The sequence below is a fragment of the Melanerpes formicivorus genome, unplaced genomic scaffold (assembly GCF_026170545.1).
Source record: "Melanerpes formicivorus ecotype bairdi unplaced genomic scaffold, bMelFor1.0.p_v2 SCAF_685, whole genome shotgun sequence".
Lineage (NCBI taxonomy): Eukaryota > Metazoa > Chordata > Aves > Piciformes > Picidae > Melanerpes > Melanerpes formicivorus.
The window spans coordinates 27,931-49,053 of record NW_027143037.1 but is presented as its reverse complement, the minus strand read 5'-3'; the positions used below and the strand labels follow the sequence as shown (position 1 = coordinate 49,053).

Genomic DNA, 21,123 nt, shown 5'->3' with positions numbered 1-21,123 from the left:
GGAGGAGAGGAGGAGAGGAGGAGGCTGGGGCCAGCGCCCCGAATAATGCCAACAGAAGGCTTCAGGTGCTCCTAGCTCAAAGAGGGGCTGGGAAGCAGACTCACAATGTCCTGGCAGATGTAGCCAATGGCCTCCAACGTGGACTCCTTCATGTGCTCCGTGCTGTGCTGGTTGGTGACGTTGGTCACCAGCTGGGGGATGAGCTCAGGCCACTGGTTCATGGGGATCTCGGCGCAGGCGATGCCGGCCACGCACTGGGAGGCCGAGCTGGGCCTGTAGGTCTCTGTGCCCAAGGTCTGCAAAACCTGCAGGGGGGAGAGCAGCAGAGGTGCTCTGGGGCTCAGCCAGCAGGGCAGGGGGGGTGCCACTGCGGGCAGGGAAGCAGAGAATGGTTTCCTGTCTCCCCTCGAGGGCGGTCAGGCCTCGGAAGGCGCTGCCCAGGGAGCTGCTGGAGCGACCGAGCCCGGAGGGGCTGGGAGGTGCCTTGGATGTGGTGCTTGGGGATACTCTGCCCTTGCAGGGCAGGATTAATGCTTGGACTTGGTGCTCCTGAGGGTCTTTTGCCAACCTGACTCTGTGGCTTGGGTGGGAAGGGATCTTTAAAAGCTCATCCCAGTCCCAATGCCCCAACCGGAGCAGGCTGCCCACAGCCCCCCAGCAGCCTGAGCTGGGATGGAGGCATCCACAGCCTCCCTGGGCAGCCTGTGCCAGTCTCTCCCCACCCTCACTCCTCATCTGCAGTGGAATGTGCCCTCTGCCCACGGCAGGGAGGTTGGAGGAGAGGATCTCTAAAGGCCCTGCCAGCCTGAGCCATTTCCACACCTCTGTGAGTGCTGAAGCCGCTCCAGCAGGAGGAGGGTTGGGCTCACTGCTGGGGAAGCCACTTCCATCAGCTCCTGCAGCCACAGCAGAGAGCTCAGAGGCTGCTTGGGCACTGCCCAGCAGCAGCCTGCAGCTGGGGGCAGGGTTTTTCAGCCCAACCCCAACGCCTGCAGGTATCTCACCCAGCACCCAAGCACCCATGGTGCTGCTTGGAGCAGCAGCTGAGGACCCCTCTGGGGAGGGGGGAGGGGGGCCCAGGCTGGGCAGGAGGCTCAGTGTGAGGAGGGGAAGAGGAGAGGAGCAGCTAAGCAATGCCCCAGGGGAGCAGACTCACATAGTTCTTGACCTCCCTGCGGGCGTTGGTGTCGATGGCCAACCATCGCTGCTGGTACTGGGCCTTGATGTCCGGGTCCTTGGAGGTCAGGGAGTTCTTGATCTGCAGGCCAGCCGCCACCCGAGCCACCTGGCTGTTGCCAGGGTTTTGCCAGCACTCTGGACAGTTCCACCAGGAAGGTTGGCTGCCGAGAGAGGCAGGTTCAGCACCGCGGCCCGCAGCCCATCCGGCCCGCAGCCCGCCCCCGGCCGGCCACCCACGCTGCCCACAGCCCCCCCAGGGCTCTGCAGCCACCCCATGGCCCTCCAGAACCCACCCCAGGGCCCCCCGGGGGCCCACCCCATGGCCCCCCCCAGGGCCCTACAGCCACCCCATGGCCCTCCAGAACCCACCCCTATGGCCCCCCTGGGGCTCTGCAGCCACCCCATGGCCCTCCAGAACCCACCCCATGGCCCCCCCTGGGGCTCTGCAGCCACCCCATGGCCCCCCCAGACCCACCCCATGGCCCCCCCGGGGCTCTGCAGCCCACCCCATGGCCCTCCAGAACCCACCCCATGGCCCCCCAGAACCCACCCCATGGCCCCCCCCAGGGCTCTGCAGCCACCCCAATGGCCCCCCAGAACCCACCCCATGGCCCCCCCGGGGCCCTACAGCCACTCCATGGCCCTCCAGAAACCCACCCCCATGGCCCCCCCAGGGCCCTACAGCCACTCCATGGGCCCCCCAGAACCCACCCCATGGCCCCCCAGGGCCCTACAGCCACTCCATGGCCCCCCAGAACCCACCCCATGGCCCCCCAGGGCCCTACAGCCACTCCATGGCCCCCCAGAACCCACCCCATGGCCCCCCCTGGGGCTCTGCAGCCACCACACAGCCCTGCGGCCACCCCATGGCCCCCCCAGAGGCCACCCCATGGGCCCCCTAGAGGCCCTGCAGCCACCCCGAGGCCCCCCAGCCACCCCATGGCCACCCCCCCCAGCAAAACCACAATCAGTAAAGATCCTGCCCCCACCCCAGCACCAATCCTGCCCAACCACCTCCAGTGACCCAGCACCAGCAGCCCAGGGCTCCATGAAGATCACTGCCCCCACCCCCAGCACCAATCCTGCCCAACCACCTCCAGTCCCCCCAGCACCAGCAGCCCAGGGGCTCCATGAAGATCCTGCCCCCACCCCAGCACCAATCCTGCCCAACCACCTCCAGTGCCCCAAGCACCAGCAGCCCAGGGCTCCCTGGATCCTGCCCCCACCCCAGCACCAATCCCTGCCCAACCACCTCCAGTGCCCCAGCAGCAGCAGCAGCAGCCCAGGGCTCCCTGGATCCTGCCCCCACCCCAGCACCAATCCTGCCCAACCCACCTCCAGTGCCCCAGCACCAGCAGCCCAGGGCTCCCTGGATCCTGCCCCCCACCCCAGCACCAATCCTGCCCAACCACCTCCAGTCCCCCAGCACCAGCAGCCCAGGGCTCCATGAAGATCCTGGCCCCCACCCCAGCACCAATCCTGCCCAACCACCTCCAGTCCCCCAGCACCAGCAGCCCAGGGCTCCATGAAGATCCTGCCCCCACCCCCAGCACCCATCCTGCCCAACCACCTCCAGTGCCCCAGCAGCAGCAGCCCAGGGCTCCCTGGATCCTGCCCCCACCCCAGCACCCCATCCTGCCCAACCTCCTCCAGTCCCCCAGCAGCAGCAGCCCAGGGCTCCTCTCCCCAGGCTGCCAGCACCCAGCCTGCACAGCTCCATCCCCAGATCAGGGTCATTAAGCTCCTAAGGAGCACCCCTGGGAAGCCAGGTCAGATGGCAGCAACTTGGCTGGGGCTGGGCTTCAGCTCCCTGCAGTTTCCCTTCCCCTGCTCCTGGGCCTGCTCTAAGCACCCCTTCAAATAACCCAGCCCTGGGCAGTGATCAGGTGTGGGGCTGAGGCAGCCTTGCAGACAGCCCTGCTGCAAGGGGAGCACCCAAAGCACAGCCCTGGAGCGCCTTGGGGGGGGGACAGACCTCCCTCCCTGCAGCCAAAGGGGCACAGACACCACTCAGGCAGCCACAGAATGGGTTTGGGCCATGGAGCCCAAGCCTGGACCCAGCCCTGCCCCAGGGCACCACCAAGCCCTGGCCCTCAGCACCACAGCTCCAGGGCTCTGAGACCCCCTCCAGCAGTGGGGGACTCCACCACTGCCCTGGGTGGGCTGGGCCAGGCCTTGGCAGCCTTCAAGGGGAAGAAACTGCTCCTCATGGGCAACCTAAACCTCCCCTGGGGCAACCTGAGGCCATTCCCTCTTGCTCCATCACTTGTTCTTTGGGAGGAGAGACCAAGCCCCACCTGCTCCAGCCTCCTCTCAGGGAGCTGCAGAGAGCCAGGAGGTCTCCCCCCAGCCTCCTCTTCCCCACACTAACCAACCCCAGGCCCCTCAGCTGCTCCACACCAGCCCTGCTCTCCAGAGCCTTCTCAGCTGCCCCAACCACTGTGGTTCTGAGCCAGCTGAAACCCTCAGCACCCCTCCAGGGAACCTCTTGTTTCCTGCCCCAGACCCTCCCTCACTGCTGCCCAGCTGGAGGTGAACCCCCACAAAGAGGAGGATGAAGGCAGCCAGCATTTGCTCCCCACTGAAGCCATTCCCAGGGGGAATCCCAGCAGAACCTCCTCACTGAAGCCATTCCCAGATGGAATCCCAGCAGAACCTCCTCACTGAAGCCATTCCCAGATGGAATCCCAGCAGAACCTCCTCACTGAAGCCATTCCCAGATGGAATCCCAGCAGAACCTCCTCACTGAAGCCATTCCCAGATGGAATCCCAACAGAACCTCCTCACTGAAGCCATTCCCAGATGGAATCCCAACAGAACCTCCCCACTGAAGCCATTCCCAGGGGAAATCCCAACAGAACCTCCTCACTGAAGCCATTCCCAGATGGAATCCCAACAGAACCTCCTCACTGAAGCCATTCCCAGATGGAATCCCAGCAGAACCTCCTCACTGAAGCCATTCCCAGATGAAATCCCAACAGAACCTCCTCACTGAAGCCATTCCCAGGGGGAATCCCAGCAGAACCTCCTCACTGAAGCCATTCCCAGATGGAATCCCAACAGAACCTCCTCACTGAAGCCATTCCCAGGGGGAATCCCAGCAGAACCTCCTCACTGAAGCCATTCCCAGATGGAATCCCAACAGAACCTCCTCACTGAAGCCATTCCCAGATGGAATCCCAACAGAACCTCCTCACTGAAGCCATTCCCAGGGGGAATCCCAGCAGAACCTCCTCACTGAAGCCATTCCCAGGGGGAATCCCAACAGAATCTCCTCACTGAAGCCATTCCCAGATGGAATCCCAACAGAACCTCCTCACTGAAGCCATTCCCAGGGGAAATTCCCATCTTATGGAGCAAGGAAGCATAGGTAGGATGTTCAGACACCCAACTGAAAGCCTCTGAGAAGCAAACTGCACTCAGGTTCCGAGGGGCAGAAGCTTCTTTGGGTTCCTCCTCCAGAACTGAGCACACAGAAAAGCTAAAGGCTCCCAAATTCTCTTCCCCTGGAGCTGGAAGCCTTAATTCCAGCTAAAAATGAGCAGGGTTAGATGAAGCCTTCAAGGCTCAGAAGCAGCTGTGGACGACCTCAGCTCTCACACCTACAGAGGTGGCAATGAAGAACTGCCACAGAAGGATCCAAGTGAGCTGTGGGGAGGAGGAGGAGAGGAGGAAGAGCAAGCTGCAGCTCCAGCAGCCAGCTGGGAGATCGCTTCCAGCTTTGGATGCAGAGCCTCTCACTCAAGCCTGCACCTCCAAGCCTCCCCACACCTCCAACTCTCCCCCTGCAAGGGGCACAGCCCCCAGCCCTAAATCCTCATCCTGCTTTCAGAGCCAAGCCTTTAACCACCCTCACAACCTGCACTGAGCTCCTCAACCCCTGCCTTGCCCAAGGCTGGGCCACTCCATGCTCCCACCCCACCCCAAGGCACCAATCTTCCACCCCAGCACGAGTTCTGCCTCCTCTGCTCGCTGCCTTGGCCTGGCTCTCACCAGGTAGGGAGCAGAAACCTGTCCCTGCTCACAGCAGGGAGCTGGAGCTGGGTCTTTAGGGTCCTCTCAGGGTCCCCTCAGCTGCATCTCCCTTGAGGGTCCTCTCAGGGTCCCCTCAGCTGCATCTCTCTTTGGGGTCCTCTCAGGGTCCCCTCAGCTGCATCTCCCTTGAGGGTCCTCTCAGGGTCCCCTCAGCTGCATCTCCCTTGAGGGTCCTCTCAGGGTCCCCCCAGCTGCATCTTCCTTTGGGGTCCTCTCAGGGTCCCCCCAGCTGCATCTTCCTTTGGGGTCCTCTCAGGGTCCCCTCAGCTGCATTTTCCTTTAGGGTCCTCTCAGGGTCCCCTCAGCTGCATCTTCCTTTAGGGTCCTCTCAGGGTCCCCTCAGCTGCATCTCTCTTTGGGGTCCTCTCAGGGTCCCCCCAGCTGCATCTCTCTTTGGGGTCCTCTCAGGGTCCCCTCAGCTGCATCTCCCTTTAGGGTCCTCTCAGGGTCCCCTCAGCTGCATCTTCCTTTGGGGTCCTCTCAGGGTCCCCTCAGCTGCATCTTTCTTTAGGGTCCCCTCAGCTGCATCTTCCTTTAGGGTCCTCTCAGGGTCCCCTCAGCTGCATCTTCCTTTGGGGTCCTCTCAGGGTCCCCTCAGCTGCATCTTCCTTTGGGGTCCTCTCAGGGTCCCCCCAGCTGCATCTTCCTTTGGGGTCCCCTCACAGCTGCATCTTCCTTTAGGGTCCTCTCCAAGCCAAACCATTTTGTGACTCCATCATAAATGGCACCTGAAAACTTAGGCCATCCCTCAAAGCTCTTCAGAGGGCCTGAGCCCCAAGAGCATGAACAGCTCACCCCCAAATCCTCCCCCTAAGACAGCCCAGGAAGCTTTAACCTAAGTGGGGGCCATTCTAGGACTGGGATTCAGAGAATTTGGCCTCCAAAACGAAACTCTGCAAAGCCCACCCGAGTTCTGCCTGCAGGGCACACCTCCACACCTTCAAAGGGAGAACACAGAGAGGCAACCACTGTGCCCTTCCCAGCTTGCCAGCAGTGCCAGCTGCAGGATGCCAGCCTGGGCTGCGTGGTGCTGCAGCAGGAACCAGCACCCCTGTGCCGTCAGCCACCCCTAGGAGAGCCCCCAGACCTCCCCTTCCCCCTGCAAGCCACGGAGCTGCTGCTGCACCACACCTTGACTAAGCAAAAACTCCACTCCGTGAAGTGCACCTTCCGGCAGCAGCTGCTGGGCGACAGGCAGCACCGGGGGTCCTTTCCCTCCCTTTTTAAAGCCTTTCTAAAGGCTTTTTTCGGTCGCTTTGCTTTGTTTTAAAGGCCAGGGAGGGGATCACTTCAGTCCCTGCTCTTCCACTGCCCACCGGCGCCCCCCTAGCGCCCACCGGGGTCCCCTCTCTTGGCCGGGGGTAAAGCCACAACCTCCAGACACCCTCAAGACCCCTCTTGACCTCCCCAGATCCCCTTTTCCCGGGCCACCGGAGCACCGGGGCCGCTCCGGGGCCTCCATGCCGCTCGGTGAGGAGCCGAATGACCCGATGCCGGTGCAGTGAGGAGGGAAGGGAGGCGGTTTGGGAGCCAGGAGGGTCGGGAAGCCGGCGGCGGAGAGCGGCGGGGCCGGGGCAGCGATGGCCGCTCCCGCACATGGCCCGCGGCCGCTCCCGCAGCCGGCACCGCCCCTCCGCCCGGCGCCGCCTTCCTATTGGTGGGCAAGGAAGAAAGCCGCGCTGCCATTGGCTGAGCGCGGCAGCCGGGCGCGGGCAGGGTAGGCTGCGCTCCATGGCGGTTCGGCCTGGCCTGGCCGGGCGGGGCTGAGCTGGGGGAGGGGGGGGGGTAGGTTGAGGTGGGAGCGTCCGCTGCCGGTCCCGGTTCCCGCAACCCCCAATCCCGCTCCTAGTGCCCGATCTGTCCCCGCACGCTCACCAGGTTCTCGATCGCTGCCTGCTCCAGGAACTTCTGCGCCGCCTCAAGCTCGGAGCGGTCTGCGGGGGAGGGGAGGGGGTGGGGAACCGGGGAAGGAAGGAAGGGGGGGGGGGGGGGGGGGGGGGGGAACCGGCGTCAGTCCGCGGGTGCGCGGGGCCCAACCGCCCGGCCCCCAGCTACCGCTAACGGACACCGCGGCCCAGCCACGCACAGCCCGCTTCCTACCTCCCGGCCGCACCACCCCGCGGCCTTTCCCTGCCGGCACCACCGCCCACGCCCTCCCGGGCCCGGGGCCGCCACCGCCTCGGCCTCCCCCGGGGTGCCCCGCCCGGCCCCGCTGGGCCTACCCGCCGCTTTCCCTCCCTCGGGCCGGCCTCAGCGCCGCCGCCCGCGCCCTACCCGGCGAGACCGTCTTCTCCAGGATGGTGATGAGCTCCATGGCGGCGGCGTGGCGGCTCCGGCGCCGGCGGGAGAGGAGGAGGGGGGGGGTAAGGGGAAGGGGGGGAGGGGGGGAAGGGAGGAAAGCGGGGGCGGGCCGGAGCCGGAGGAGGGAAGGGAGGGGAAGGGAAGAAAGCCGGGGCCTGCCCCGCGGACGCGGCCGAGGGAGGGGTCCCGGGCAGAGGCCTGTGGCGGGGCAGGGGGCGGCGGGCGGCGGCGGCTCCTGCTGCTGCAGGCGGCGGAGGGAGAAAAGGGGCCGCGCGAGCGGGTCGGGCGCGCGCGCGCACACCGAGCGGGGGCCGGCCGGCGGAGGGATACCAGCCGCGGCCCGCCGCCCCGCTATCGCCGCGCTGATTGGCCGGCAGCTCCCGGCGGCGTGCCCTCCTATTGGCGGTGTCAACCGGGGCGCGGCTATTGGCGGGTAACGGGGAGGAAGGGTAAGGGCGGAGCTTCCGGCGGCGAGCTCCGTGATTGGGCGGTGCCGGGAAGGGCGCCCCCGGCGGCTCTGGGGGAGGCGGCCACGTGGGGGCCGCGCCGCGGGCAGGCAGAGGCTGGCTCCGTGCTCGTCGGCCCCGGGCACCGGCCCCCGCGGCGGCTCCCATCGCTGCACGGCCCGGAGCGGCCCCTTCTGCTCCCCCCGCCTACCCACTCACCCGCGGAACCGGCCCGGGGGGGTGGGAGCCACGTGCTGGGTGCGATCGGCACCGCAGCGCCGGGGAGAAACTGGAGCCCCGGGAAGGCACCGGCCCCCGTGTCGCTGCCGAGGGTTAAACGCTGCACCGCATGAAGGCTCAGGGGTGGGGAGGTGGATAGGGACGGGACAACGGCTGCCTCGGCGCCGGAGAGCTGCGCTGAGCCGGGCGTCCCGCGGGAAGCGGTGTCGGTAACCCGCGATGAAGGCTGCAGGGCGGGGAGGGAGCCCCAGACCCTGCACTGCCAGGGCTGTAGCTGAATAACTGACAGGAGAAGCGATTAGGAACTCGGTCAGGCTGCGGTGTGAGGCTGAACAAACACCGAGGCTCCGAGGAGAAGGGACAGTGACCGGGAGGAGCCACACCTGCCCCTCGCACCCTGGGGGCAGCGCTCGGAGCAGGCAGGGACGAGCCCGGCTCCGGGCAGAGGTGCATCGGTTCCTACAAGGAGGTTTGAGTCAGGTAGGCAGCAGGAAATAAGTGCCAGGACAAGAGGAAGTGGCCTCGGGTTGCCCCAGGGCAGGCTTAGGTTGGCCGTGAGGAGCAATTTTTAGCTCTAAAGGGTTGTCAAGGCCTGGCCCAGGCTGCCCAGGGCAGTGGTGGAGTCCCCATGCCTGGAGGGGTTTTGAAGCCCTGGAGAGGCGGTGCTGAGGGCCCTGGTTTGGTGGCAGTGCCAACGTCTTCCATCCAACCCCACGCTGAGATCCTGCAGCGTTTTGGTGTCCCTGGGGCACTGCAGCCTCGGTGGCTACACACAGTTCTGATGGGCAACATCACAACGAGGTGGTGATGATGATGGTTGATGATGATGAGGCAGCTCATCACATGAACCCCACTTTAGCTCTTTCCTCCCCCCATAACTCCTGCTGGGCCTGTCCTGACCCTCTCCTGAGGGAGAAATCGTTCCTCACGAGGGAGAAATTCTTCCTCATGTCCAACCTGAACCTCCTCTGCTGCATCCTGAGGCCATCCTCGCTCATCCTCACCCTCTCCTGAGGCTCAGAAGCGCCCTGGCTCTCCAATGACCAAAACAAACATCCCCACCCCCCCGCCCCAAACTCTGCTGTCAAGTGGCCAAATCCCAGGCTTGGCTTTGCTGAGGAATTAAAATCTCTCTCTCCCTTGTTTTTCCCTCTCCCCCTTTTGCAGGCAGGAGAGCCCAGGCCCAGCCTGTCTGCCCAGCCCATTCAGTTTGCTCACTGACCACGAGCTCTGTTGTTTTTGTCCCTCTCCTTCAACTGCTTGCATGTCATTTGCATTGTTTGAAGCCCAGCCCGGCTCACCTCGGCTCGCAGCTGCGGTGCTTTGCTGCTTTCAGCCCCACCGCAGGGCCCTGCTGGCAGCGCAGCTTTGCAGGGTTCTAACTTTGTCCCTGTGCAAGAAGCAGAAGAGAAAGCAGCTTAGCTCCCACCCCCACCCCCTGCCCCGAGAGACTGGGGGCTCTGCGGTGCTGACAGCAGGGGAAAAGCAGCAGCCAGGGGCAGGGAGGTGATTCAGGACAAATGGAATTCCTCTTTTCCAGCCTCCCACCACCACCTCCTGGGTGCCAGCGTGGAGCAGCCACCTGAGCCCCAGGGTTGCTCCCCCCCGCGGGGCTGCCGCTCAGGAGGGCTGCAGCTGCCACTGAGCAGAGGCCTCCCCGGCCAGGGTGGATCCCTGCCCTGCCTCATCCTGGCTGGCAGCGGCAGCAAAGGTTGGCACCAGGCAGTTCCCTCTTGGAGAGCCCTCAGCTTTTTGGGTGTTTCACAGGAGTCTTTCCCTTCCCTTTCCTCCTTTCCTTTTTCCTTCTTTCCACCTTTCCCTTTTTTCCTCTTCCTTTCTTTCCCTTCCTTCCTCCTGTCCTCCTTTCTCCCCTTCTTCCTCTCTCCCCTTCCCTTCTTCCTCTCTCCCCTTCCCTTCTTCCTCTCTCCCCTTCCCTTCCCTTCCTCCTCTCCTCTTCCCTTCCCTTCCCTTCTCTTTCTCCTCTTCCCTTCCCTTCCCTTCTCTTTCTCCTCTTCCCTTCCCTTCCCTTCTCTTTCTCCTCTTCCCTTCCCTTCCCTTCTCTTTCTCCTCTTCCCTTCCCTTCCCTTCTCTTTCTCCTCTTCCCTTCCCTTCCCTTCTCTTTCTCCTCTTCCCTTCCCTTCCCTTCTCTTTCTCCTCTTCCCTTCCCTTCCCTTCTCTTTCTCCTCTTCCCTTCCCTTCCCTTCTCTTTCTCCTCTTCCCTTCCCTTCCCTTCTCTTTCTCCTCTTCCCTTCCCTTCCCTTCTCTTTCTCCTCTTCCCTTCCCTTCCCTTCTCTTTCTCCTCTTCCCTTCCCTTCCCTTCCCTTCCCTTTCTCCTCTTCCCTTCCCTTCCCTTCCCTTTCTCCTCTTCCCTTCCCTTCCCTTTCTCCTCTTCCCTTCCCTTCCCTTCTCTTTCTCCTCTTCCCTTCCCTTCCCTTCCCTTCTCTTTCTCCTCTTCCCTTCCCTTCCCTTCTCTTTCTCCTCTTCCCTTCCCTTCTCTTTCTCCTCTTCCCTTCCCTTCTCTTTCTCCTCTTCCCTTCCCTTCTCTTTCTCCTCTTCCCTTCCCTTCTCTTTCTCCTCTTCCCTTCCCTTCTCTTTCTCCTCTTCCCTTCCCTTCTCTTTCTCCTCTTCCCTTCCCTTTCTCCTCTTCCCTTCCCTTCTCTTTCTCCTCTTCCCTTCCCTTCTCTTTCTCCTCTTCCCTTCCCTTCTCTTTCTCCTCTTCCCTTCTCTTTCTCCTCTTCCCTTCCCTTCTCTTTCTCCTCTTCCCTTCCCTTCTCTTTCTCCTCTTCCCTTCCCTTCTCTTTCTCCTCTTCCCTTCTCTTTCTCCTCTCCTTCTTTCCCTTCCCTTTCTCCTTTCCTTCTCTCCTTTTCCTTTCCCTTCTTTCCTTCTCTCCTTTCATCTCTCCTTCTCTCCTCTCCTTTCCTTTCCCATTCCTTTCCCATTTCTTTCCTTCTCTCCTTCCCCCTTTTCCTTTCCTTCCCTTGTTGCTTTCTCCTCTGCCTGCATTTGGAGAGCAAAATGTAAAAAGAAAAAAATATTAAATCATTGCCTGAACCTTTCTCTGCTCTCCTGTGGCTGTGAGAGAAGTTTCCTTCCAACCCCATCCCGAGGCCACCAGCAAGTGGCACCAAGGAGGCCACCAGCAAGGAGGCCACCAGCAAGTGGCACCCAGGGAGGCCACCAGGAAGTGGCACCAGGGAGGCCACCAGCAAGTGGAGCCAATGGAGGCCACCAGGAAATGGAGCCAAGGAGGCCACCAGCAAGGGGAGCCAAGGAGACCACCAGCAAGTGGCACCCAGGGAGGCCACCAGCAAGGAGGCCACCAGCAAGTGGCACCAGGGAGGCCACCAGCAAGTGGAGCCAAGGAGGCCACCAGCAAGTGGAGCCAAGGAGGCCACCAGGAAGTGGCACCAGGGAGGCCACCAGCAAGTGGAGCCAAGGAGGCCACCAGCAAGGGGAGCCAAGGAGACCACCAGCAAGTGGCACCCAGGGAGGCCACCAGCAAGGGGTAACAGGGAGGCCACCAGCAAGTGGCACTAAGGGAGGCCACCAGCAAGGAGGCCACCAGCAAGTGGCACCCAGGGAGGCCACCAGCAAGGAGGCCACCAGCAAGTGGCACCAGGGAGGCCACCAGCAAGTGGAGCCAAGGAGGCCACCAGCAAGTGGAGCCAAGGAGGCCACCAGGAAGTGGCACCAGGGAGGCCACCAGCAAGTGGAGCCAAGGAGGCCACCAGGAAGTGAAGCCAAGGAGGCCACCAGCAAGGGGAGCCAGGGAGGCCACCAGCAAGGAGGCCACCAGCAAGTGGCACCAGGGAGAAGAAGCAAAGACCAGCAGAACATTTCTCTTTGATTTTACTGTTGTTTTGTTTGCTGAGAGGTAACACAAAAGGGAGGGCAAAAGCCATCCTCGGATCAGGGGGTGGTGACAGCAACCCCTCCCCCACCCCCAACACCCCTCTTTGAGCTGAGGAGGAAGAGGAGGAGGAGGATGCACAAAACCTCTCTACCTTGCCTTTCTCAGTCACCTGGCTCCCAAATTTCCTGCCCCCAGGACACAAAATTTTCCACTGGACCTAGAAACCTCTTGGGGCTCCTTGCTTTGATTTGGAGGAGGAGGAGGAGGAAGAGGAGGAGGAAGGGGGGGGAAAAAAAAAACCCAGACAAAAACCAGACCAAGAAGAGGGTGAGGAAGAGGAGGGAGGTTAAATATGTGAAGCACTGACAAAGGCTGGAGGAAGTTTCACAGTTTTCTTATGCTCTAGAGTTTATTACTATCATATTTACAGCTTGGGGGTGTCTCTTTTTTTTGGGGGGGAAGGGAGGATTTGGGGCTGATTTGGGGCTTCTGGGGGTTATTTCCTTTTTTGGGGGGGTTGTCTGAATTTTTGGGGGGGATTAATTGGTGTTTCTGGGGGGAGGGTTACTCGTGGGGGAGGCCACTGGGTGGGTTTGGGGGCAGCTGGGTGGGTTTGGGTTATTTTGGGGGGCTTGGGGGGAGTTCTTTGGGTTGCTTTGGGGGGGTTTGGAGTTCTTCTTCAGGTTGTTTAGAGTTTTTTTGGGGTTATTTGGATTTCCTAGGGGGAGGGGGGGGACTTGGAATTCTCCAGGGGTGATTTGAAAGGGTTTGGGGGGTGGGGGTTATTTGGGGGTTGTTTGTGGTTTCTTTGGGGTTGCTGATGGGGTTTGGGGGTTGATTAAACCTTTTTGGGGGGGTTACTTGGGGTTTTAGAGGGTTATCTGGGGGGGTTGAGAGCTTATTTGGGTTTCTTGAAGGCTTATTTGGGGTTTTGAGATCATTTGTGTGGTGGTTGGGGTTTTTTCCCCCTCCCCCCCTCATGTTTTGGGTTGGGTTTGGGTTTTGGTTTTTCATCTGAATTGTTACAACAAATCCACTTCAGCTTCCCAATCTGGAGTGTGTGAGCAGGACCCAGATAACTACATTCATTGTCCAAAGCAAAGCAAAACAAAACCAAGAGGCAAACCAACCAAATCCCCCAGGGGTGGCTCCAGAAGGGAAAAAAAGCAACCAAAAATGAAACCAAAAAAAAAAAAAAAAGAGGGGAGGAAGAGAGGAGAAAGAGGAAGAGGAAGAGAGGAGAGAGAAGAGAGGAGAGAGAGAAAGAGGAGAAGAGGAGGGAAAGAGGAGAAAGAGAGAGGAGAAGAGGAGAAAGAGAGAGAGGAGAAGAGGAGGGAGGAGAAAGAGAAAGGAGGAGGAAAAGAGGAGAAGAGGAGGAAGAGAGGAGAAAGAGAGGAGGAGAAAGAAAGGACAGAGTGAAGAGAAAGAAGAAAGAAGAGGAAGAAGAGAAGAGAAAGAGGAGAAAGAAAGGAGAAATGAGAAGGGAGAGAGAGAAGAAGAGGAGAGAAAGGAGAAAGAGAAGAGGGGAGAAAGAAAGAGGAGGAAGAAGGGAAAAGAGAGGAGGAAGAAGGGAAAAGAGAAGAGGAAGAAGGGAAAAGAGAAGAGGAAGAAGGGAAAAGAGAAGAGGAAGAAGGGAAAAGAGAAGAGGAAGAAGGGAAAAGAGAAGAGGAAGAAGGGAAAAGAGAAGAGGAAGAAGGGAAAAGAGAGGAGGAAGAAGGGAAAAGAGAAGAGGAAGAAGGGAAAAGAGAAGAGGAAGAAGGGAAAAAGGAGGAAGAAGGGAAAAGAGAGGAGGAAGAAGGGGAAAGAGAGGAGGAAGAAGGGGAAAGAGAGGAGGAAGAAGGGGAAAGAGAGGAGGAAGAAGGGGAAAGAGAGGAGGAAGAAAGGAAAAGAGGAAGAAGGGAAAAGAGAGGAGGAAGAAAGGAAAAGAGGAAGAAGGGAAAAGAAAGGAGGAAGAAGGAAAAAGAAAGGAGGAAGAAGGAAAAAGAGGAGGAAGAAGGGAAAAGGAAGGGGAGGAAGACAGGAGAAAGAAGACAGGAAAAAGAGTAGGAAGAAGGGAGAAAGAAAGAGGAAGAGAGGAGAAAGAAAGGAGAAGGAAGAAGGAGGAGGAAGAAGACGAGGACGACTCCCAGATTCTTGGCGTTTATGAGCTCCAACTCCTTTTTCTCCTCCCCCTCTGCCGGGACCCACAGCGGCGGTCGGGTCGGATCGGTTCGGTTGGTCGGTGGCATGCAGAGGAGGCCTCACACCGCGGCCGGCGGGGGGTTGGGCTGGCGCTGCAGGAAGTACTGGTGGATGTTGTCGGCGTCCCGCTTGAGCCAGGCGGCGTTCAGCAGGATGTTCTCACAGCACTGCTGCACCGTGCGCTCCGCCGAGGGCGCCGGGTGGCTCTCGAAGAAGGCCTGCGAAGGGGGACGGCAAACCGGCAGCCTCGTGTCAGCACCGGCAGCCCCGTGTCCGAACCGGCAGCCCCGCGTCCAAACCGGCAGCCCCGCGTCAGCACCGGCAGCCCCGCATCAGAACCGGCAGCCCCGCATCCGAGCTGGCAGCCCCGCGTCGGCACCGGCAGCCCCGCATCGGCACCGGCAGCCCCGCATCAGAACCGGCAGCCCCGCGTCGGCACCAGCAGCCCCGCGTCCGAACCGGCAGCCCCGCGTCCGAACCGGCAGCCCCGCATCGGCACCGGCAGCCCCGCATCAGAACCAGCAGCCCCGCGTCGGCACCAGCAGCCCCGCGTCCGAACCGGCAGCCCCGCATCAGAACCGGCAGCCCCGCGTCGGCACCGGCAGCCCCGCATCAGAACCGGCAGCCCCGCATCAGAACCGGCAGCCCCGCGTCGGCACCGGCAGCCCCGCGCCACAACCGGCAGCCCCACATCGGCACCGGCAGCCCCGCGTTGGAAGCCCAGCATCAGAACCGGCAGCCTCGTGTCAGCACCGGCAGCCCCGCGTCGGCACCGGCAGCCCCGCATCAGAACCGGCAGCCCGGTGTCAGCACCGGCAGCCCCGCGTCACAACCGGCAGCCCTGCATCCGAGCCGGCAGCCCCGCGTCGGCACCGGCAGCCCCGCGTTGGAAGTCTGGCATCGGAACCAGCAGCCCGGCGTTGGAACCGGCAGCCCCGTGTTGGCACCGGCAGCCCCGCATCAGAACCGGCAGCCCCACATTGGCACCAGCAGCCCCGCACCACAACTGGCAGCCCTGCATCACCAGCGGCAGCCCCGCATCAGAACCGGCAGCCCCACGTCGGCACCGGCAGCCCCGCGTCGGCACCGGCAGCCCCGCGTCACAACCGGCAGCCCCGCGTCACAACCGGCAGCCCCGCGTCGGAACCGGCAGCCCCGCGTCGGAACCGGCAGCCCCGCGTCGGAACTGGTAGCCCTGCATCCAAACCGGCAGCCCCGCGCCACAGCCAGCAGCCCCGCGTTGGAAGCCCAGCATCAGAACCGGCAGCCCCGCGTCGGCACCGGCAGCCCCGTGTCGGAACCAGCAGCCCTGCATCCCCAGTGGCAGCACCGCATCAGAACTGGCAGCCCTGCATCCAAACCGGCAGCCCGGCATCGCAACCAGCAGCCCCACATCGGCACTGGCAGCCCCGCGTCAGAGCCAGGCCCAGGGAGAAGGGTTTGGAGCTGAGGCAGGGCAGGGGCAGAGGGGAGCTGAGGCAGGGCAGGGGCAGAGGGGAGCTGAGGCAGGGCAGGGGCAGAGGGGAGCTGAGGCAGGGCAGGGGCAGAGGGGAGCTGAGGCAGGGCAGGGGCAGAGGGGAGCTGAGGCAGGGCAGGGGCAGAGGGGAGCTGAGGCAGAAGTTCCTCAGTGGGAGGCTGCTGAGCCTCTGGCACAGGCTGCCCAGGGAGGTGGTGGAGTCCCCAGCCCGGGAGCTGCTCAGGACAGTGTGGACATGGCACCTGGGGCCATGGCTTAGTGGCCATGGTGGTGCTGGGTGGATGGTTGGACTGGGTGATGCTGGAGGTCTTTTCCAACCCAAACTCCCCATGAGCATCATCCCAACCATCACTGTCACCTCTTTAAGCTCTCCAGCAGTGCTCTGGGGACTCCTGCTCCTTGCCTGACCACAGCTCCTGCTGCCACCTCCTCGTCCCAGCAGCGCTGAGAAGCTTGCAGGGCTGCTGGCTGAGTCTCCCAGAGCAAAACCTCCTCCACTTCTCTGCTACAGCAGAGCCAGGACCCATCCAAAAGCCGCCCAGAAGCTGCCTCCCCTCCTGCCTTGCCCTCTGCTGCCAGGGAGAGCACCACCAAGGCAGAGCCCCGGGAGGGTATTTCTGGCCGAGTGGAAGGAGAGACTGAGGGGAGCTGAAGGCCACTCTGCAGAAGCATTTCTCTGGCTATCAGGTTTCCCCCCAAGCTGCACCATGACCTCTGAGCAGCCAGCAGCACTCCAGAGCGCTGCCCAGGTCTCACATTTCTCCCTCCAGAACCAACACTATTGATCTCCAGGCCAGGAGCTGAAGAAGCTCCGCTGCTGAGAGGGGATCTAATCAATGCCTATCAATACCTGGAGGGTGGGTGCCAAGGTGAAGGTGCCAGGCTCCCCCAGATCAAGAGAGGCAGAGAGCTGCTGGAGAGAGTCCAGCAATGCCCCGAGGTGGTTGAGAGCAGTGCCTGCTCTGTGCTGAGCCATCATGCACCACTCTGAGGGAGTGATGCATGGATTTCAAGGGCTGAGACTGGGAGACTGCCTCTGGGGTCCTCCTCATGCTGGGCTCTCTCCACACCTGCTTGGGGTTGATGTTTCTGAAGTGCTTCTGTGGCCCCAAGGAAATGGTGAGGAGGGAGAGAGGCCGAGGGAGCTTCTCCTCCCCTGCTGCTTTGCCCTCCTGAGGCCACAGCTGGAGGGCTGGGGGCAGTTTGGGGCTCCCCCAGCTCAAGAGAGGCAGAGAGCTGCTGGAGAGAGCCCAGTGGGGGCTGTGAGGGGGAGGAAGGACCTGGAGCAGCTCTGTGAGGAGCAAAGGCTGAGAGCCTGGAGAGGAGCAGCCCCAGAGGGGAGCTGAGCAATGCTCAGCAAGGAGCTAAAGGCTGGGGGGGGGGGCAAGAGGCTGGGGCCAGGCTCTGCTCAGTGCTGCCCAGGCACAGGCCAAGGGGCACAGAGTGGAGCCCAGGAGGAGAAAGTTGTTTGGGGTGAGGCTGCTGGAGGCCTGGAGCAGGCTGCCCAGAGAGGCTGTGGAGAGCTCCCAACCCCCCCTGGGCACTGTGCTGCTGCTGGGCAAGCTGCTGGGGGTGCCCTGCTGGGGGGGCAGGGTAGGGTTGGACTGGGTGAGCTCCAAAGGTTCCCTTCCCACCCCCCAGCACTCCATGCTCCTGACCTCCCAGGGCCTTACCTTCACTTCTGCAGCCATTTTATCATTTGCAAACCCATCCACTGTTAGCTGAGAGGGAGAAGAGAAGAGAAAGAAACCCACATGAAGCAAGGCTCAGCACTGGGCACTGGGAGAGGGGGGAGAGGGGGCAGAAGGGCCATGGCTGGCAGCTGGCCTCTCCTCACCTACCTTTATTAGTCTGGATATCAAGAACCCTCCTTGGTATCTGTTGTAAAGTTCCTCCCAGTTGTCCCTCACGAATTTCCAAGCAGCCTTCCTGCCCTGCTTGCTGCCTCCAGCCACTCCACCGATCACAGACACAGTGTCCTGGGGACGTACCTCTTCCTGGGGAGGGGGGAGGAAAGAGACAGCAGTGCTGAGGGACCCCTGCAAAGCCCCAGCCTGGCCTGGCTGCCTTGCTGCACCAGGCAGAGTGGCTCAGGTTGGGAGGGAGCTTCAAGATCCTCCAGTGCCAACCCCCCCCTGCCACCCAGGGACACCTCCCACCAGCACAGGTTGCTCAAGGCCTCGTCCAGCCTGGCCTTGAACACCTCCAGGGAGGGAGAATCATTCATTCATCCCAGCAGGGATGGGCTGGAAGGGAACCTCTGGAGATCACCCAGTCCAACCCCCCCTGCCCCCCAGCAGGGCACCCCCCCCTGCCCAGCAGCACAGTGCCCAGGGGGGGTTGGGAGCTCTGCACAACCTCTCTGGGCAGCCTGCTCCAGGCCTCCAGCAGCCTCACACCAAACAGCTTTCTCCTCCTGCTCAGATGGAGCCTCCTGGGCTCCACTTTGTGCCTCTTGCCCTGCCCCTGGGCAGCACTTAGCAGGGTCTGCCCCCAGCCTCTTGCACCCCAGGCTCCACCCTGTGCCCCTTGCCCTGCCCCTGGGCACCACTGAGCAGGGTCTGCCCCCAGCCTCTTGCCCCCCAGGCTCCACTCTGTGCCCCTTGCCCTGCCCCTGGGCAGCACTGAGCAGGGTCTGCCCCCAGCCTCTTGCCACCCCCCAGACTTTAGCTCTCCCTGAGCATTGCTCAGCTCCCCTCTGGGGCTGCTCTGCTCCAGGCTCTCAGCCTTTGCTCCTCACAGAGCTGCTCCAGGCCCCTCAGCACTTCTGCTGGACTCCCCCCAGCACTTCTCTGTCTCTCTTGAACTGGGGGAGCCCAGAGCTGGCCCCAGAGCCCTCCAGCTGTGGCCTCAGCAGGGCAGGGCAGATGGGAAGGAGAATCCTTCCCCAGCCTGCTGACCCCCCCCAGGATCCCACTGAGCCTTCCAGGCCCCAGGAGCAGCCTGCTGGTGCAGCTCCCAGGGTGAGGAGTGCTGGAATGCTGGCAGCAGCTGCCCCAAGGACTTACTGAAAGTGCAAAGCTGAGAACCTTTTGGATCAGTTCTGGCTGGGAGATGGCACCGAGGACTCTCTCGATCCTGTTCTTCTCCTCCTGCATGTCTGCCTGCTTGTGGAGCTGCCAAGGGAGCAAGGTCAGCACCTGGCACCCACCACCACCTCCTCCCCCAGCACTGCTCTGCCTCTCCCCAGAGCTGCTTGTGCTTGGCTCAGTCCCCCAGCCCAACATGTGACAAATGCAGCCTGGAGGGTGGGGGGAAATCACCCTGCAGCCCCCAGACCTCCTCAGGAGCCTGCAGGGAAGGTCAAGCAGGACCTTGGCCTCCAAGCCATGCAAAACAATCCTCCCCCCACCAGTGAGGTGGCAACACTCCACTAGGTGGCAATTTCAGACTGCTCACCACTGAGGGCCAGCAGGATGGAGCCCCAGCACCACCTGCAGCAGGGGGGATGGAGGCTGGCTGCAGGAGAAGTCCCTCTCAGAGGAGACTGGGGGTGGAATCTTCCCCTGGCATGGGGTGAGGAGAGAGCAGGGCCTCACCTTCAGCATGGTGTCTAAAGTGGAGCTGTCTCCATGCTTCAGGATGGTCACATAGACCTAAGGGAGAGCAGAAACAAAGCAGGGCCTTCAACACACCAGCCCTCTGGAGAGGCAGCCCCCAGCTCCTGGGGCTGGGGTTGAGATGAGTGCAGAGGTCTGGAAGGTGCCACTGAGCCCTTCCACCTTCTCAGCCTGGGCTCTAAAGGTGCATCAACCCCTCTGCCCCCTCAGGCTCACTTTGGTCATTCCAACCACAGCAGGAGGGCAGAACAAGAACCCTTTGTACCACACAGGGGTGGGAAGGGAGCCTCTGAAGCTCACCCAGCCCAACCCTCCCCTGCCAGAGCAGGGCCAGCTGCAGCAGCTCACACAGGGACACAGCCAGGAGGGCCTTGGAAGTCTCCAGAGGAGATTCCACACCCTGCTCCCTGCCACCCTAGCTTATAAAGCACCTCACAGACTCCACCCAGACCAACCCCACTGAGCCTCTGTGCCCTGCAGGGCCAAGCTGAGCTGGGCAGAGCTCTCCTGTGAGCCCTGCCAGGATGAAACCTGGAGGGCAAAGGCTGGTGAGGGATGGCCAGCAAGGAGAAGTCAGCTCAGCTTCAGCACTGCCCAGGAACAGCCTTCCAAAGCCCAGTCCCAACGACCCAGAGCAGGCTGGGGCAGGCAGTGTGGGCACAGCTGAGCTCAGGCAGGACCAAGGCCTGGCCACAAGGGGAGGCTGAAGCTGTTTCCACCACGCTCCCCAGGGCCACTGCTGCACTGTGTCCGAGCTCCTGCTGCCTCCTGTCCAACCAGCTGGGTTTCCCACGTGGAGGACTGCTTGCCAGTGGTGGGAAGGGAGAAAGGGGGAAGGTTTGGGGGGAGCAGAAGCTGCAGTAACCTACAGGACTCCTCAGGTCTGCTGACAGGATGTGCTTCCCTTCCACGTGGTCCTTGAACCGGCGCCTGGCTTCCTCTAGCGTCGCCTTGTGCCCAGCTTTGCCTAGTTTGCCCAAGACCAGGCCCCTCAGGAGGGCATCTAGATGACCTAAAGGAGGGAGCAGGAGACAAGGCAACTACTTAGAGCCACAATCCAGCAGTGAAAGGAAGAGGTCTGCCACCCGGAGGGGCTGGGGCAGGAGCCGAGTCCCCCCCGCGCTGCTCGAGGGTCAGCGGCGAAGGCTTCGGCTCAGGAGAGGCCTTGGAGGTCAGCAAGGGCAACCCAGCTCTGCCCAGGGCAGCCCTGAGGCCCTCAGTGCCACCCCACCACAGCTCTTCAGGCTCTCTAGGGATGGAGACCTGCCCTGGGCAGCCTGGGCCAGGCCTGCACAACCCTCAAGGGGAAGAAATTGCTCCTCGTGGCCAACCTCAACCTGCCCTGGGGCAACCTGAGGCCATTGCCTCTCACTGGCTCCCTGGAGAAGAGCCCAGCCCCCACCTGGCTCCAGCCTCCTGTCAGGGAGCTGTAGAGAGCCAGGAGGTCTCCCCTGAGTCTCCTCTTCTCCAGGCTGAGCTCCCCCAGCTCCCTCAGCTGCTCCTCAGAGGTCCTCCAGACCCTGGACCTGCTCCAGCTCCTCCCTGCCCTTCCTGGAGTGAGGGGCTCAGAACTGAACCCAGGGCTCGAGGTGTGGCCTCACCACTCCAGCTACAGGACTGAGCCTCCTCCAGCTCTCCTTGGTGCCAGCTTGAGCACAAGCTGAATGTTTTGGAAGGCAGGAGGGGCAGAAGCTGATTCCAGCCCAAACACAGGAGGCAGCCTGAGCCAAGGCAGAAACAGGAAGCATCTGCAGCCACAGCAGGACTCCCCAGGACAAGGAACCACCCAGCTCCATGGCTCTCCCTCCTTCTGGGCCAAGGAGTTCCACAGAGTGGGTTGGACTGCAAGG

General features: G+C 62.1%; 2 protein-coding genes across 2 annotated transcripts in view; both read right to left on the bottom strand.

Annotated features, from left to right (window-relative positions):
• Positions 1–7,817, bottom strand: part of LOC137460651 (importin subunit beta-1-like) — a 29,558-nt gene extending 21,741 nt beyond the window's left edge. The window contains 5 exon segments of the mRNA XM_068170855.1: positions 77–305; positions 1,157–1,303; positions 1,305–1,340; positions 7,090–7,148; positions 7,489–7,817. Coding sequence (XP_068026956.1) covers positions 77–305; positions 1,157–1,303; positions 1,305–1,340; positions 7,090–7,148; positions 7,489–7,528 — 511 coding nt within the window. The 5' untranslated portion in view covers positions 7,529–7,817.
• A 4,217-nt stretch (positions 7,818–12,034) lies between these two features.
• The window catches only part of NPEPPS (aminopeptidase puromycin sensitive), a gene marked incomplete at its 5' end in the record, with an annotated part of 34,136 nt that continues 25,047 nt past the window's right edge, over positions 12,035–21,123 (bottom strand). The window contains 6 exons of the mRNA XM_068170857.1: positions 12,035–14,454; positions 17,387–17,434; positions 17,555–17,710; positions 18,722–18,829; positions 19,253–19,309; positions 20,143–20,285. Coding sequence (XP_068026958.1) covers positions 14,296–14,454; positions 17,387–17,434; positions 17,555–17,710; positions 18,722–18,829; positions 19,253–19,309; positions 20,143–20,285 — 671 coding nt within the window. The remainder of the gene's footprint in view (positions 14,455–17,386; positions 17,435–17,554; positions 17,711–18,721; positions 18,830–19,252; positions 19,310–20,142; positions 20,286–21,123) is intronic.